Here is a 13,041-nt window from a genome sequence, read left to right as displayed (position 1 = left end):
ATCTACTGCTCGATCTAAACTACTACTATGTACTCTTCCTCCTTACCAATGCATCTCTGGAAAGTGGAAACTGGTTTTTCTTGCATGGCGGCTGCTCTGACCTCTGGATCTGAACCCCGCCGATCCGCCGATCTGAAACATTAATTCATTCAGCGGTTCCAGGCAGCATCGCAACCGATAAGTTTCTAGCTCCATCGGCCTCGTGTGGTGGAGCCCGGCTTTCTTCCCTCCCCCTCATTTTCCGTCCCTACAGGGCGACTGCTCCAACAATTGTTCTGCCTCCCCTCCTCTTCTCCCCCCAGTCCCTCATTCTCTCCCTGAGGCTGTCGATCTGGTTACGCCCGCCATCATGGACAAGTTTAAGCATAAGATCGAGAACCTGGAGGAGCAGTTCAAAGGTGTCATTCTTGTCTCCACTGCTTTGAATCCCACTAACCGCCCTCCCTCCCGACAGAAACCCACATCGAGGAGAAGGCTTTCCACCTCAAGCACAAAGTCGGCAAGTTCTTCAACATTGTCAACCCCAATCATCGCCATGATGAAGCGCACGAGAAGGCTACCGATGCGAAACGAACCGCGATCTCCGAATCCCACCGCTTCAAGTCGTTCGCGCCCATCCGTGAGGGTAACAAGGTCAAGTGGTATGTCGATGCTCTGGACTACTTGTGGGCCGTCTCAATGGCTCTAGAGGAGGCCAAAGAGACCATCTACATTGCCGATTGGTGGTTGTCTCCTGAATTGTTCCTCCGGAGACCCCCGTTCATGGCCCAAGAGTGGCGGTTGGATCAGATTCTCAAGCGTCGCGCCGAGGCGGGTGTCAAAATTTACGTGATTGTGTACAAGGAGGTTAGTCAGGACGTCTTTCGCCTCGCGAATGGGGTTGCTAAAAGGATTTGATTTAGGTCAACCAAGCATTGACTTGCAATTCCGCTCATACCAAGCACGCGCTTCGCAATCTCTGTCCCGAAGGAAGCCCTGGTTACGGAAACATCAAAGTCCTGCGCCATCCGGATCATAACATCTTCGAGAATGCAGCTGACATGACCTTGTACTGGGTGAGTTTAAGTCCAAAAGCAGCCGGCAGCGCGTGCTAACTTCATCAGGCGCATCACGAGAAATTCATTGTCATCGACTACGCGTTGGCGTTCATTGGAGGTATTGATTTGTGTTTCGGAAGATGGGACGCTCATCAGCATCCCCTCGCCGACGTCCACCCCTCGAACTTGCGGAACGAGGTCTTCCCCGGACAGGAATTCAACAACAACCGCATCATGGATTTCCAGAGCGTGGGCGACTGGCAGGCCAACGAGCTTAGCAAGGCTGAGTATGGTCGAATGCCTTGGCACGACGTCGCCATGGGTGTGATGGGTGACTGTGTGTATGACATCGCAGAGCACTTCGTCCTGCGGTGGAATTTTATCAAGCGGGACAAGTACAAACGGGATGACAGTGTGGACTGGCTGATGCTGGAGGGTCGTACTGGGGACGACGAAGATCTGGTTGCCGTTCAGCGTCCGAAGTTCCCGTGCGGCGAGTACCTGCAGCACCCTCTTACGCCTCTCGACACGAAGCCGCTCGGCCAGCAAGGCTTTGCACGGGCGCAGATCGTGCGCAGTAGCGCCGACTGGAGCAGTGGAATTTTGACGGAACATAGCATCCAAAACGCTTACAAGGAGATCATCAGTCAGGCTCAGCACTATGTCTACATTGAGAATCAATTCTTCAGTAAGATTGTTCTCCCTGAGCACTGCACCAACAGCTAACCCCATCAAGTCACTGCCACGGGAGACAAACAGGCGCCCATTCTCAACACCATTGGTCAATCCATCGTCGAGGCCGTTGTCAGAGCTGCCAAGGAGGGAAGAAAGTTCAGAGTGATCATCGTGATTCCCGCCATCCCTGGATTTGCGGGAGACCTCCGCCAGAATGAAGCGACAGGCACCCGCGCCATCATGGACTACCAGTACAAGTCGATCTTGCGCGGTGAACACTCCATCTTCGGCCAGATTTCCGCCCAAGGCGTGAATCCCAGAGGTAAGGTGAACTTCCGTCCGTACCAGACGCAAGCTGACGTAGCTAGAACACGTTTTCCTGTTCAACTTGCGCGCATACGATCGCATCAACAAGACCCCTGCTCTTGTCAAATTGGAGTCCGAGGCGGGCGTGACTTACAACGATGTTCAGCGTGGCATTGCCGAGTCTATCATGAGTGACAGTGTCCACCCGGCTATCGGCAAAGAGGGCGACAAGCATGAAGTGGGGTATGACAACGCACAACAGGAGAAGGAGGTTCGTCTCGCACGGCTGCGCAAGTACGAGGAGCAGCATGAGCGTCACAAGGAGCTGGAGGGCCTCAAGGGTAGCGACTCCGTCGCCCACACCACCATGCTCAATGGCGGCAAGATGTCCGACGAGCCGTGGGAGGGCAATCCCGAGGACGAGAAGGAGAATTTCATCCAGGAAGAGCTCTACGTGCATGGAAAGGTGTGCATTGTCGATGACCGTGTTGTCATTTGTGGAAGTGCCAACATCAACGACAGAGTATATATCGCCCGTCCTGAACCTTCATATACGCGATACTGACCGATAGCAGTCCCAACTTGGTTACCATGATAGCGAGCTTGCTATTGTTGTTGAAGACCAAGACTTCATCGGCAGCACCATGGATGGTAAACCGTACAAGGCCGCCCGTGTTGCTGCCACCCTCCGTCGCCAGCTCTGGCGGGAGCACCTTGGCCTGCTGCCCGCTCAGAACTATGACGCTTCTGAAGACCCGAATGCAAAGCCCCCCTACATGTGCATGAACCACATCCTCGAGGGACCTGAAGACGACTTCGTCACTGATCCTATGAGCGACGAGCTCTGGGAGATGTGGACCGGCCGTGCCACCGTTAACACCGACATGTACCGCATGCTATTCCGCGCCGACCCCGACGACAACGTCCGCACATTCGACGACTACGACCGAATCTGTCCTCGCGGCATCAAGCAAGGTCACTTGTTTGATCCCTTCCAGCCGGTCAATGAAATCCGCGAGAAGCTGGATAAAATCAAGGGCCATCTGGTCTGGATGCCACTGGAGTTCTTGAAGGATGCCAACATGGCCGAACCTGGATTGGCGGTGAATCAGATCACAGAGGTGATACTACCTACCTACCACCTACTTACCGATTTATGTGTGAAACATGAGCTAACGTATCACAAATCTCATCTACAGAGTATCTACACCTGAGAAGAATTTTGCCCCCAGCACGGAGTACCGATGGTTAATCAACAGGTTGTACTTGCTTTACATACCTAGTGCCTAATAGTACATACCATTATCATACCCGCCACCGACGCCACAGACTAAACCTCGAGGAGCAAAGAAAAGGAGAAAAACGAACCGTCTAGAAGATTACCTACGTAGAGACTAGACTAACCTCCACCCCGAAAGGGCCCGTGCCCACACCACGGATCAGCCAGATCCTCCTGCCATTCCATCCCGTCTCATCCCCATCCCAAGCCCATGGTCCATCCATCCATTCCATAATCCTAAATCCATCCTACTTAAATTCTAATGATCCATAGTGCCCAACTCAACCCACCCCTCCGGGAATAGTAAGCAAAGTAAGCAATGAAAGTTTACCTGCGATGCGGAGTACATGAACCTTCCACGCAAGGGGTAGTAGTGGTAGTAATGGGTGAAGGAGAAGGGAGAGAGAGAGACCGAAAGACCGAAGAAGTGAAAGAGATACACACACACACACACACACACACATACCTAAGACCAGCAACCAAGTACAGTTCATACATACATACATACATACATACATACATACATCCCAAGCATGCCCATCCCAAGTAACTTCCCCCGTGAATCAAGTAAAAATTAATAAATTATCCCATACCTACCTACCTACCTACAAGTTATCTAGGGATTTTCCTGAACTCTAATTGCAAGGGATGTTTTATCCGGAACCACACCCTCCCCCCCTCCTCCCTCTCCTTCTCACGTCCTATTACCCACTTTGGTATTCGGGATTTGACATCTCACATACTTTAGTTGCAGGGCTTACAGTAGTTACCTGGTAAGCAAATAAGCAGGCAAGCAAGCAAGCATCACTTATTTTCCCTTCCATACTTAGTACATTTACATGATACATATTTATTTCATACATACATACGTTGCGCATGCATGACAGACAGACAGATAGATAGATAGATAGCCCCGGTTATGTTTCCTGGTAATGAGTATCTAGTACTACTTAGAGTATGTATGTATGTATGTAGATGATTCGGTAGTAAAATAATGATTGAAAATAAAACAAAATCCTAAAAGAGAAAAAGTAGACGACCTTTTATACGCCACGACTTCTACTTACTAACTAAACTCATCTAAGTAACTGTAGAGTAACTACTATCCGTAGGTTAGGTAGTATTTATTTAATAACTAGTACTAGTCAAACTACTAACAAACTAATCAACTATATCCTCAAGTGATATTTATTTATTTTTTTTCTCTTTTATTCTGTTATTTTCTTTTTCGAATTGACTTCCGATACATCATGCAACTCACCCGATTTGGTAAGTAAAGCTGACTGGGGTAGTCTAGTTGTTGAGTTGGTTGGACTTAGAGTGTAAATTTCCTGTTTGGTGTTTGGTGGGTGTGGCTCATCTTTTCCCTATTTTTGCGGGTCGGAAGGAGGCCGGGGCGCGGCGGCCCACTTTTGCTTGTCATTAAGGAATTGTCATTATTATTAGTGGGGAAATTATTGACGGGGATAAAATTTAATTTGGGTCAAATAGATAGTTTGTTTATCGTAAAGTATGTTAGTTATTTTATGTCTGGGGATCTTCGTGTGTCATGTCATTTCTAGCGTATTTGGAACTTGCCAAGGAAAGGGAATGTGTCTACGGAATTGTGAAGGGAGTTTCAAATGCCATTAAATTTGCGTTGCCGCATTGTATTCCTGATAAGGATCTATAAGTCATCTCTATCGCACAGAAAAAGATATTTCAGTAAACAAATAGAAAAAGAAAGGGCCGAGTGTAATAAGACAAGGAATGCAAGGCTCTCTGAAAGGAGGCGCCGGCATTGGAATTGAATCACCAACAGACCGTTTGTTTCGGAACCCTGAACACCAGAGCCATGCTGCTTTTTGTGGCGAAAGTAGATCGTGGACATATGAATTTCCGGCCGTGGCTCAGCATCAGAAGGACTTTTGGGACTTTTCGTCGGGAAAGCAACATAAGAATCGATGGCAAAAGCACGAAAGGGGGCGGAAAACGAGTGGAGAGAACGATATTAGTGGTGGAGAATGGGGGGAAACACTGCTTGCACCGCGTTTGCAGTTACAGGCTCAGACGCATCTCCTTTGGTCGCGAGACATCGAGTGGTATCAAATCACAATCAGGTAGCCACAGCTTGATGTTGATCGATTGAGATCTGGCCCGAATAGGAAGATATCCGATTGGGCCAGGCCACAAAGCAGAGGCGCTCTTCCGTCGACCCTACTCCGATCTGGAACGCCAACAAACCGAGGGGACAATGCGCAGTATGCCGCAGAGATGGAGGAAAAATTTTTTTAACGAGTTGCAGGAGAAACCGAACCGAATGGAGAAGCAAACGAAATGGGAAATTAATTAAAGTCAAGTCGCGCAAGAAAAGGCTGATAGGCTTTCGGCAGGTATGGCGCGAGGAGTGCTGCAGAAGGCTTTTTCGAAGTTCCAGGAAATGTACGAATCAAACTAGGAACAGAGGTTAGCTTATAGTTTCACAACTGGTACACAGCCTTCCACAAACAAATAGCAGTCAGGCCACTTGCACACTTACCGATTAAGAGGCAAAAAAGCATGCGTGACGTGATTCTTCTTAGCCTTTGGCGGTGTGGCAGGAGTTGCAGCGACAGTGGTTACAGATCTTGCAGCGCCAGATGGCGACAAACGGACCGGAGTTGCAGTCAGAGCATCGCCAGGTAAGGATATTCCCGTTTGTCGCCTGCACGATGACGAAAACGTGACCTGAGCATTGGTTGGCCATTTCGTCGCTATTTGCAGCATGTTAACATCCTTCCAATTTGCGCGTTGCCAGGAACTGGAAGTTATAATGAGGATCCTTCACATACTGAATTCTGTCTCAGAAATGGTGGATGTAGAATTATGCGTAAGCTGCGCAAAATTGCAGTGATACGAGCTAATTCTCGATAGTCAAGTACTGGAGCCGAAGGGATGAAACGCCCTGGAACTTCTCAAGTTGCAATGCAAAGTAGACGGCCTTGTTGTCCCTGAGTGTGTAGATGCAGGACACAATGGAAGACCTGAACTGAGGAAGACGACAAAGAGTTGTCTGAGAGTCAAGGAAGAGAAGGATGAAGGGAAGAAGGATGTAGTTGTTGATGGTGGATGAAAGACAAAGGACGTTTGGGATGCGTCGCCATAGCTTTATATAGAGGACGAGGTTTCAAATTGGACCAGCGCATGAGACATCTCCTTTTTAGTGATGCGATGGGTGCATTGCTTCGGATTGACCGTTGTTCAGAGAAGGTCCCAGCAGCTGTACGAGGTCCAGACTAGAAGCAGGTCTGCTGCATGGAATGGCTCTTGCCGTCCGCAGGGAATCGAACTGCAAGTACCCGAGGCTGTCGACGGGTCATTAATTGAGTGGAGAAAGCGACAGAGAGTTGAGTGATGGATAACAAGCGACAGGGAAGAGGGTGTTGTGAGGTGAGGAAAGGATCCAGCGATGTGAAAGGAGAATGTGATGGACAAAAACAGAAATATGGGGGAGGTTGGTAGCAGGAACGAGGGTGTGCAGATGAGGAGAATTCGGGGAATAAGCTGTCAGAAAAGATATTAAGTAGTTAGTAAATTATAGTAGGAAAAAGAGCAGCCCTCTCTTTACGCCGTGAAAGAGAGAGAGAGAGAGAGAGAGAGAGAGAGAAAGAGATCCATGGGTGAGTGCCGGACCCCGAAAAGGCAAAAGAAAGCACACGACCACCTACATCATCCTCACGATCACAGCCCATCTCCTATCCTAGTCAAACCGCAAATCTGGGTCTGGGAAAGCGCGACACAAGCTAATCCAGGAACCTAGTCTAGAAGGAGATGATGGAAGTGATATATCGCCGCCAGTGGACCCAACCAAGTGGGTGCGGAACTGTAGGCGACAGCCGCTTATTCCTTAATTACTTTTTCCCTTTTTATTTGCCCTTGGGTGTGTTGCTTTTTCTCTTCTGCGCTCGCATCTTTAAGCTTTCGCCCCTAAAATTAGGATTTCCCCAGGAAGGAGCTGAAGTTCGACCCGGGAATGCCTGGACTTTGGATCTGGACCCCCATTCCCGATTCATGCGCTTCCGTTTGGGGGCTGAGCTGGTTCCAGCCCTGCGGTGCGCTGCGACTTTGGCGTGCAGATCGGCCCCGACGCTGTTTATTGTGTCTATCCTGGTTCTCGAGAGCATCGGCCATCCTGATGGAGCATCAAGTAAGTCCCCATTCTGAAGATGGTTTGTTACCTTTGTTGTGATAAATCTCCTCATCCTCCACCCTTAATCTCCATCTTTCCCAGTCTCTAGTTGTACAGAGACAGAGACGGACGATTTTCCAGTTCCCACCAGGTTGGTAGAGGATGGGGCACGTCCCAAGAGAATATTTGGGGAATGATAGACAGGTCTCTGTCAGTTCAGTCAGAAAAAAGTATCCCTGTTTGTCACTCTGAATTTTCAGAAACGTCATGCCCAGCCGATTTGGGAAAGCCGGACTATCTTAGTGTCGTCCATGAAGACCAGCTCATCTCCGGTCTATCTGATCAGGATGCCCCATCTGCTGAGCTTCTACCAACTTGTTTGATCTTGTAACATCACCGAGCTGCTCCGGTTGTCAAGTTGACAGTGTCTTTTCTGTCATTTCGACTCCTCTCACGGCCCACGACAGGAGCACACATCGACATCCTCTTACAGTCGATCCACCATCACCAGCAGGGATTCCCCGACCGGACAAACAACAAGTACACAGGCATATCTTTTCGCCTTCAAGCCAAGATCTGCATCGCATCGTCCTTTCATTCATATCCCCCTTCGTACCTTCTACTCCTGCACCCGTCCTTCCGTCTGCATATCCTTGACTCTACCTGCAACCCCCCTCAATGTACGATGCAGAGAACGTTCCGGGCGTTGGAGGTAAAGACTTCCCAGCGAACTAAATTCTTTGATGAATTAGTCTCTACCTTCTCGGGCTCCTTGCTGATCCGTGGCCGATCAGTCCGGGCATTTGCAGAGGACCCGCGGGCCCGCCAACCAGGTACGTTTTGGAGTGGCTTGCTGAAGGGATTGTCCAGTATCCAGCGATACCTCTAAGGTTATCTCAGCCACTAGCCCACTAACCTTCGAAGTGGCACAGGAATTTCGGGAATGGCAAGCTGAGGTATAGAAAGACAAGGAAAAGGACAGAAGAAAAACTCTGTCTGGTGTGACAGGAACGGGTCTGCCAATCCTGCAAGCACGTACTTTTGTCCGTTGCGGCTGGCCTGTTTCTCAAACCGTCATCGCTTGCTAATTTCCTCACTTTCAAGCGAGGCCCGGAGGATAGTTGACCTGCGGGAAATCCTCCGCTCACCAAAATTAGTCGGACGCGTCGATCCCTCCAACTGAGTCGCTGAATGCCAGGGGTCCGCTCCATTTGGAGGAGCTAAATGCTTTGGCGCTGGATCTAGTCGGAGAGCCGGCTGGTGCTAAGGAGTAAATTCAAATTGCCGCGGCAAATCACAGGCGCCCGTCGCTCCAAGTTGACATCTCCGTGGCGCTCGCACCTAGATTCACTAGGCGTCTGAATGCCAATGAACTGAATGGGCACGCGGTGCGTCAAGTGCCCCGAGCTTTCTCCTCTTATGCTCCTTATTCAAGCATGAGACTGGCTCGCAATTCGGCCCGGCGCTCAGGCCAATTCTTACGCACATGGCTGGCAGTTGTCATCTGTCGTGAGATGTGTGACTGTTACATAACCTTCGCACGGCATAAGCCTGGGTCGGAAGCACTGGGCTCCCTGCTGATAACTCCCGGGGGATGTTTGAAGAGCCACGCCGCGGGATGAAAGGTGCGGCGTGTGTAAAACACCCCAGTCGTCCATGTCGCGCTCCACGGTTCGTGGTCCATGGGTACCCCTGTCGGGGGCCAATAAACACCAGAATGCAATAGGGTGGTATATCGCCGGACTGACATTGGTGCTCCGAATGGTTGAGTTAGTTTCACGGGTTCAGAGGGGACAGCATCCGCTTTTCTTCTCAATCAGGTAATGGTGAATTTGTCCCTAGTCGAAACTCGAACATTTGGCTGCACGCTTCCCTGATCTACCGGGAGTGGCTCCCGGGCATATTTCTGGTCCGGTGCGCTTCGGTCCCTACTAGTGTTGCCCCTAGGACCACTTGGTCTCCCATGGTGCTGGGCTTCGAGCTGCGTAGCCCGGTTCCGGTGACGCAAGGTACTTTTGGCTTCTCGATACGTCTTTTTGTTACCTTCCTATCATCAGGGCCGGAAGAGCGCCGCCCCCACAGCCATCGAGTTTTTCACAAACACCATTTGTTCGATGACCTGCCAAATGTGTAGTCCTGCGGTGGCGCCTGTAAACGAGCTGTTTAGGACCCATGTTCGACCGGGCTAGAACAACGGCATTCTTTCCCACGATTGTGATATCACGTACGAATGGCCGGGGAGAGTTTAATTGACCTGCCGTAGCTAATGTCTGCACGCAATTGCCAATTAGTCAAAGTTTACATGTCGGGGCCTCTTTCAATGCTTCCGGAAGGTGTCATCAGCATAGGATACCATCCATCACCATTTCGGCTAGCGGAAGGTACCGGTGTCAAGTGCAGCAGACAGTGAATGCTGCCGCCAACCAAGATGTACAAGTTGTGCGCTCAGCACTCGGCCTCACGCACACCGCTATTATTGTCATTAAACCAGATCATCAAGGATACGGAACATATCCACTGACTGGAACCGGGCAGCTGTCCGGCGGTTCCGCTGTACGACCTTTGATAGCCAGCCATTGAATGAAGACAAGTGCGAGGCGTCTTTCAGCTGGCTCCTGTCAAGCCAAACTACTGAGGACTATAGGCTAGATCTCTTTTTGCTCCCAAACCTGTTAGAACGATGCCGAACCTCGAGTAAGTTCCACCCGAAGGATACAGACATCCCATCCTGGGAAGCGTTGGAGCTGAGCTGGCGGACAGTCGAAACTATCACGCCACAATAGATCGATTCATGACAAATGTGGAAGCCAAAATTGTAATATTCAAAAACCTGTACATGCTAAACGACTACACTTAACGTATACTGTAATGTCCGAGATGTTCTCTTGCATCAGTTCCACTGGCCAAGGCCGCAGGACGTAAATCCAAGAAACTGATGCCTTCGTTCCTCGGCCAACCTTGTACAGCACCACTACCGTCACACACCGAATGGCATGAAAAGATAATGGGCCGGACAAGATTGGACAATTGATCTCCCAACGCTCCGTTAAGAACATCCTGTGAACTAGGTCCAGAGACAGATCTCCTTTCCAACAAAATGCTCTTGCAGTACCCAGAGTGGACTGCATCGCTGGTGTAAAGTTGTGACGTGTTCCTCAATTTCCGCGCCATTGCAAATTGACCGGCCTGAGTGCACCTACGCAGAAAGCAGAAATGACAAGGGAAAATGACAGCCTTGATCACAAGGGCTAATGAGACTAGGGTTCCGGGCCCCGTCCTGATAGATTCGACAGTAGAGCTAGTCTTCATAATCGACGTGTAGCTGGCTGAAATGTACAGCCGTCGCATGACCACACCGTATGGTTGAGTTTAGCTTCAGTCATGAGTTGTGAGTGAGAAAAGGTATCCTGATGTTATCATCACATAAGATGATGCTTGCGACACATAAATCGAAGCAAGGGAAGTCGCCATGCGCTGTACGGAATAAGGAAGAAGTCATCAATTTTACTCGTCACTGTCTTTAGTCATCATCTTACCGATCTCCAGGCATGTTATAGTGCTGCCAGGGATACTCGGGAGGAAAGTTGGAAGAGAAGGGAAGGCAAGGAGCGCCAGGACCCTTCGGATGCCGAAGGCTGAGGCCAATTGACAACCCCGAATCAGTCAGTAAGGTGGAACAACGCCGAAACACTTGGACAGATTAGCAATCACCCTGTGTCCAGATTCAGAAGGCGACTAACCTTTCACCGTAATGATGGCGTCTGATGCTTTCGGCCAGAAGACTCGAAATATCAATGACAATCAACTTCTTTGACCTTTTCACCACCTGCGGTGGAACAGGGAAGCTATTCGTGACGACGATGTGGTCGATCGACTCACAAGCTTCCATCTGTTCGAGGGATTCCTCCGTGAAAAGGCCGTGGGTGGCAATGCAGTATACCTTCTTGGCGCCGCCCTTCTTTACTACAGTTTCCGCTGCGGCAGTCCAGGATTTACTCTTGTCGATCATATCATCGACAAGGAACACGGTCCGATCACGGACGTCGCCAACCAAGGTGATAGTCTTTTCTTGCTCAACGTGCTTTCCGCTGCTGCCCTCTTCGTCTGAAGATTCAGCGGCATCGAATGAGCCACCTAGAGCATGGTCGCCTGGAAGGGAAGAAGTATTGGATATGAGGGAGTTCACCATTGAGTCTGGGACCTCGGGCTCATCACGGCTGGCACTCTGCCCCGGAGTTGTTTCCCCCGAAGCGGGATGTGAAGTAGGGCCGGTTGATGGGTAGTCGTCGTCCACAAGGTGACCTTGCACGAGCCGCCCAGTGATGACCTCACGCACTCGCACATCAGTATACTCATGTGCAGCTTCCAACTCCGAAGGACGACGAGCGCCTGATGGGGTTTCAGGACGCAAGTAATTTGCCGCTACGAGAGACTCCATGTTGCTGTTTGGCTCACCCCTGGCATCTTCGATTTGACTGCACTCACTAGTTCCACTTTGTAGGTGGAGAGTGAAAGGGTCTTGATCCTTGTCCTTGGCGACGGGAGTGCTCTCTTCCTCGATAGAATCGAAAAAGACAGTACTGTCCGCCATACCGAGGGGTACTTTCGGACGTCTCCTATCAGTCGTGACGATGCCAAAGTTGAGTTTGAGTGTGTCCGCTAGCGAGGTGACACGCTTGGTGCCTCCTGCATTCTTGCTGACCACAACAGCCTCGCGCCAACCCGGCACGTTCATACGAATCCAGCGGGCGATGAAGGGCTCGGCGAACAGGTTATCCACGGGTTTTCCGAAGAAGCCCTGCATTTGGGATGCCTAGCGATCACGTTCATAAGAACTCCATCCATGCCACGCAATAAAGCATTTGCGAAACCAGCGCAACAGACAGATCGCCTTGTGACTCACATGCAGATCCAAAGTTATCACATGGTCCACCCCAGCGATCGAGAGAAGGTTAGCCAACATGCGGGCAGTGATGGCACCACGGTGGCTCTTCTTCTTAGACTGGCGGGAGTACGGGAAGTACCTCGTTTGTGTCAGCATCAGACGTGCAGCCATGGAGTCAAGTAAAAGCATACGGCATGACCGCTGGAAGTAAGAAGTATGCGTCAGTCAACGACAATGGATTGGCGGGAAGTATGTCCGCACATACCTGTGATAGATTTTGCGGACCCGCCCTTGCAGGCGGAGATCATGATCAAGAGTTCCATGACACTGTCATTGATCTTTCCGCTGCCGCTCTGGACGATGTAAACATCTTGGTTACGCACCGACACCCCAATGTTTACGCTGGTCTCGCCATTGCTGAATTTCCCAAGATCGGCACGAGCCGGCTGGGTCCCCAGGCGTTCACAAATCGTTTCAGCCAGAAGGGGGTGGGATGTCCCCGAGAAGATCTGTACTCCCCGCATCTTAGGATTGAGATGAATTAAAAGACATAGACCATTGATCAAGAGGGAAGAGAAGACAAGGTAGGCAGCAAGATCATCTCAAGCGCCCGAAGGGAGGGAAGCAAGGAGGGAAACGAAAGGAAAAGGGAGAAAAAAAGGGAAGGGAAGTGGAGGGAAGGGGAGGGAAATGAAAGAAAAAGAAAATTAGT

The 13,041-nt window shown here is 50.3% G+C and overlaps 4 protein-coding genes across 4 annotated transcripts; 1 reads left to right on the top strand and 3 right to left on the bottom strand.

Annotated features, from left to right (window-relative positions):
- The first annotated feature begins 143 nt into the window (after positions 1-143).
- pldA (putative phospholipase PldA) lies at positions 144-3,360 on the top strand. The gene is made up of 8 exons (XM_025685411.1): positions 144-398; positions 455-846; positions 903-1,055; positions 1,104-1,725; positions 1,774-2,034; positions 2,081-2,541; positions 2,594-3,139; positions 3,218-3,360. The coding sequence occupies exons 1-8, from the start codon at positions 350-352 to the stop codon at positions 3,230-3,232; spliced, it is 2,499 nt and encodes an 832-aa protein (XP_025540712.1). The 5' UTR covers positions 144-349; the 3' UTR covers positions 3,233-3,360.
- Positions 3,361-5,621: 2,261 nt separating this feature from the next.
- BO79DRAFT_216709 (uncharacterized protein) lies at positions 5,622-6,042 on the bottom strand (the record flags this gene model as incomplete). The annotated part of the gene is made up of 2 exons (XM_025683331.1): positions 5,622-5,730; positions 5,816-6,042. The coding sequence occupies 2 exons, from the start codon at positions 6,040-6,042 to the stop codon at positions 5,622-5,624; spliced, it is 336 nt and encodes a 111-aa protein (XP_025540711.1).
- A 4,195-nt stretch (positions 6,043-10,237) lies between these two features.
- BO79DRAFT_8979 (uncharacterized protein) lies at positions 10,238-10,980 on the bottom strand. The gene has a single exon (XM_025689812.1). The coding sequence runs from the start codon at positions 10,790-10,792 to the stop codon at positions 10,298-10,300; it is 495 nt and encodes a 164-aa protein (XP_025540710.1). The 5' UTR covers positions 10,793-10,980; the 3' UTR covers positions 10,238-10,297.
- On the bottom strand, positions 10,948-13,017 carry BO79DRAFT_8964 (ribose phosphate diphosphokinase subunit PRS1). Its single transcript, XM_025689811.1, has 5 exons — positions 12,595-13,017; positions 12,521-12,530; positions 12,348-12,468; positions 11,185-12,257; positions 10,948-11,134 (listed from the first exon to the last, which is right to left on the bottom strand). Exons 1-5 carry the CDS (start codon positions 12,851-12,853, stop codon positions 11,104-11,106), a joined length of 1,494 nt encoding a protein of 497 aa, XP_025540709.1. The 5' UTR covers positions 12,854-13,017; the 3' UTR covers positions 10,948-11,103.
- Positions 13,018-13,041: the final 24 nt, after the last annotated feature.

This window comes from Aspergillus costaricaensis (genome assembly GCF_003184835.1).
Source record: "Aspergillus costaricaensis CBS 115574 unplaced genomic scaffold BO79scaffold_12, whole genome shotgun sequence".
Taxonomy (NCBI): Eukaryota; Fungi; Ascomycota; class Eurotiomycetes; order Eurotiales; family Aspergillaceae; genus Aspergillus; species Aspergillus costaricensis.
This window is presented reverse-complemented; position numbering and strand designations above follow the sequence as displayed.

Bases quoted from the DNA above. Each gene is read 5' to 3' on its own strand.
- pldA (XM_025685411.1), top strand. From the start codon at position 350: ATGGACAAGTTTAAGCATAAGATCGAGAACCTGGAGGAGCAGTTCAAA. The intron at 1,056-1,103 runs GTGAGTTTAAGT...TAACTTCATCAG, and splicing joins CTGACATGACCTTGTACTGG to GCGCATCACGAGAAATTCAT. The intron at 2,035-2,080 runs GTAAGGTGAACT...TGACGTAGCTAG, and splicing joins CCAAGGCGTGAATCCCAGAG to AACACGTTTTCCTGTTCAAC.
- BO79DRAFT_8979 (XM_025689812.1), bottom strand. From the start codon at position 10,792: ATGCGACGGCTGTACATTTCAGCCAGCTACACGTCGATTATGAAGACT.
- BO79DRAFT_8964 (XM_025689811.1), bottom strand. From the start codon at position 12,853: ATGCGGGGAGTACAGATCTTCTCGGGGACATCCCACCCCCTTCTGGCT. The intron at 12,258-12,347 runs GTGAGTCACAAG...CGTGATCGCTAG, and splicing joins TGATAACTTTGGATCTGCAT to GCATCCCAAATGCAGGGCTT. The intron at 11,135-11,184 runs GTTAGTCGCCTT...AATCTGTCCAAG, and splicing joins CGCCATCATTACGGTGAAAG to TGTTTCGGCGTTGTTCCACC.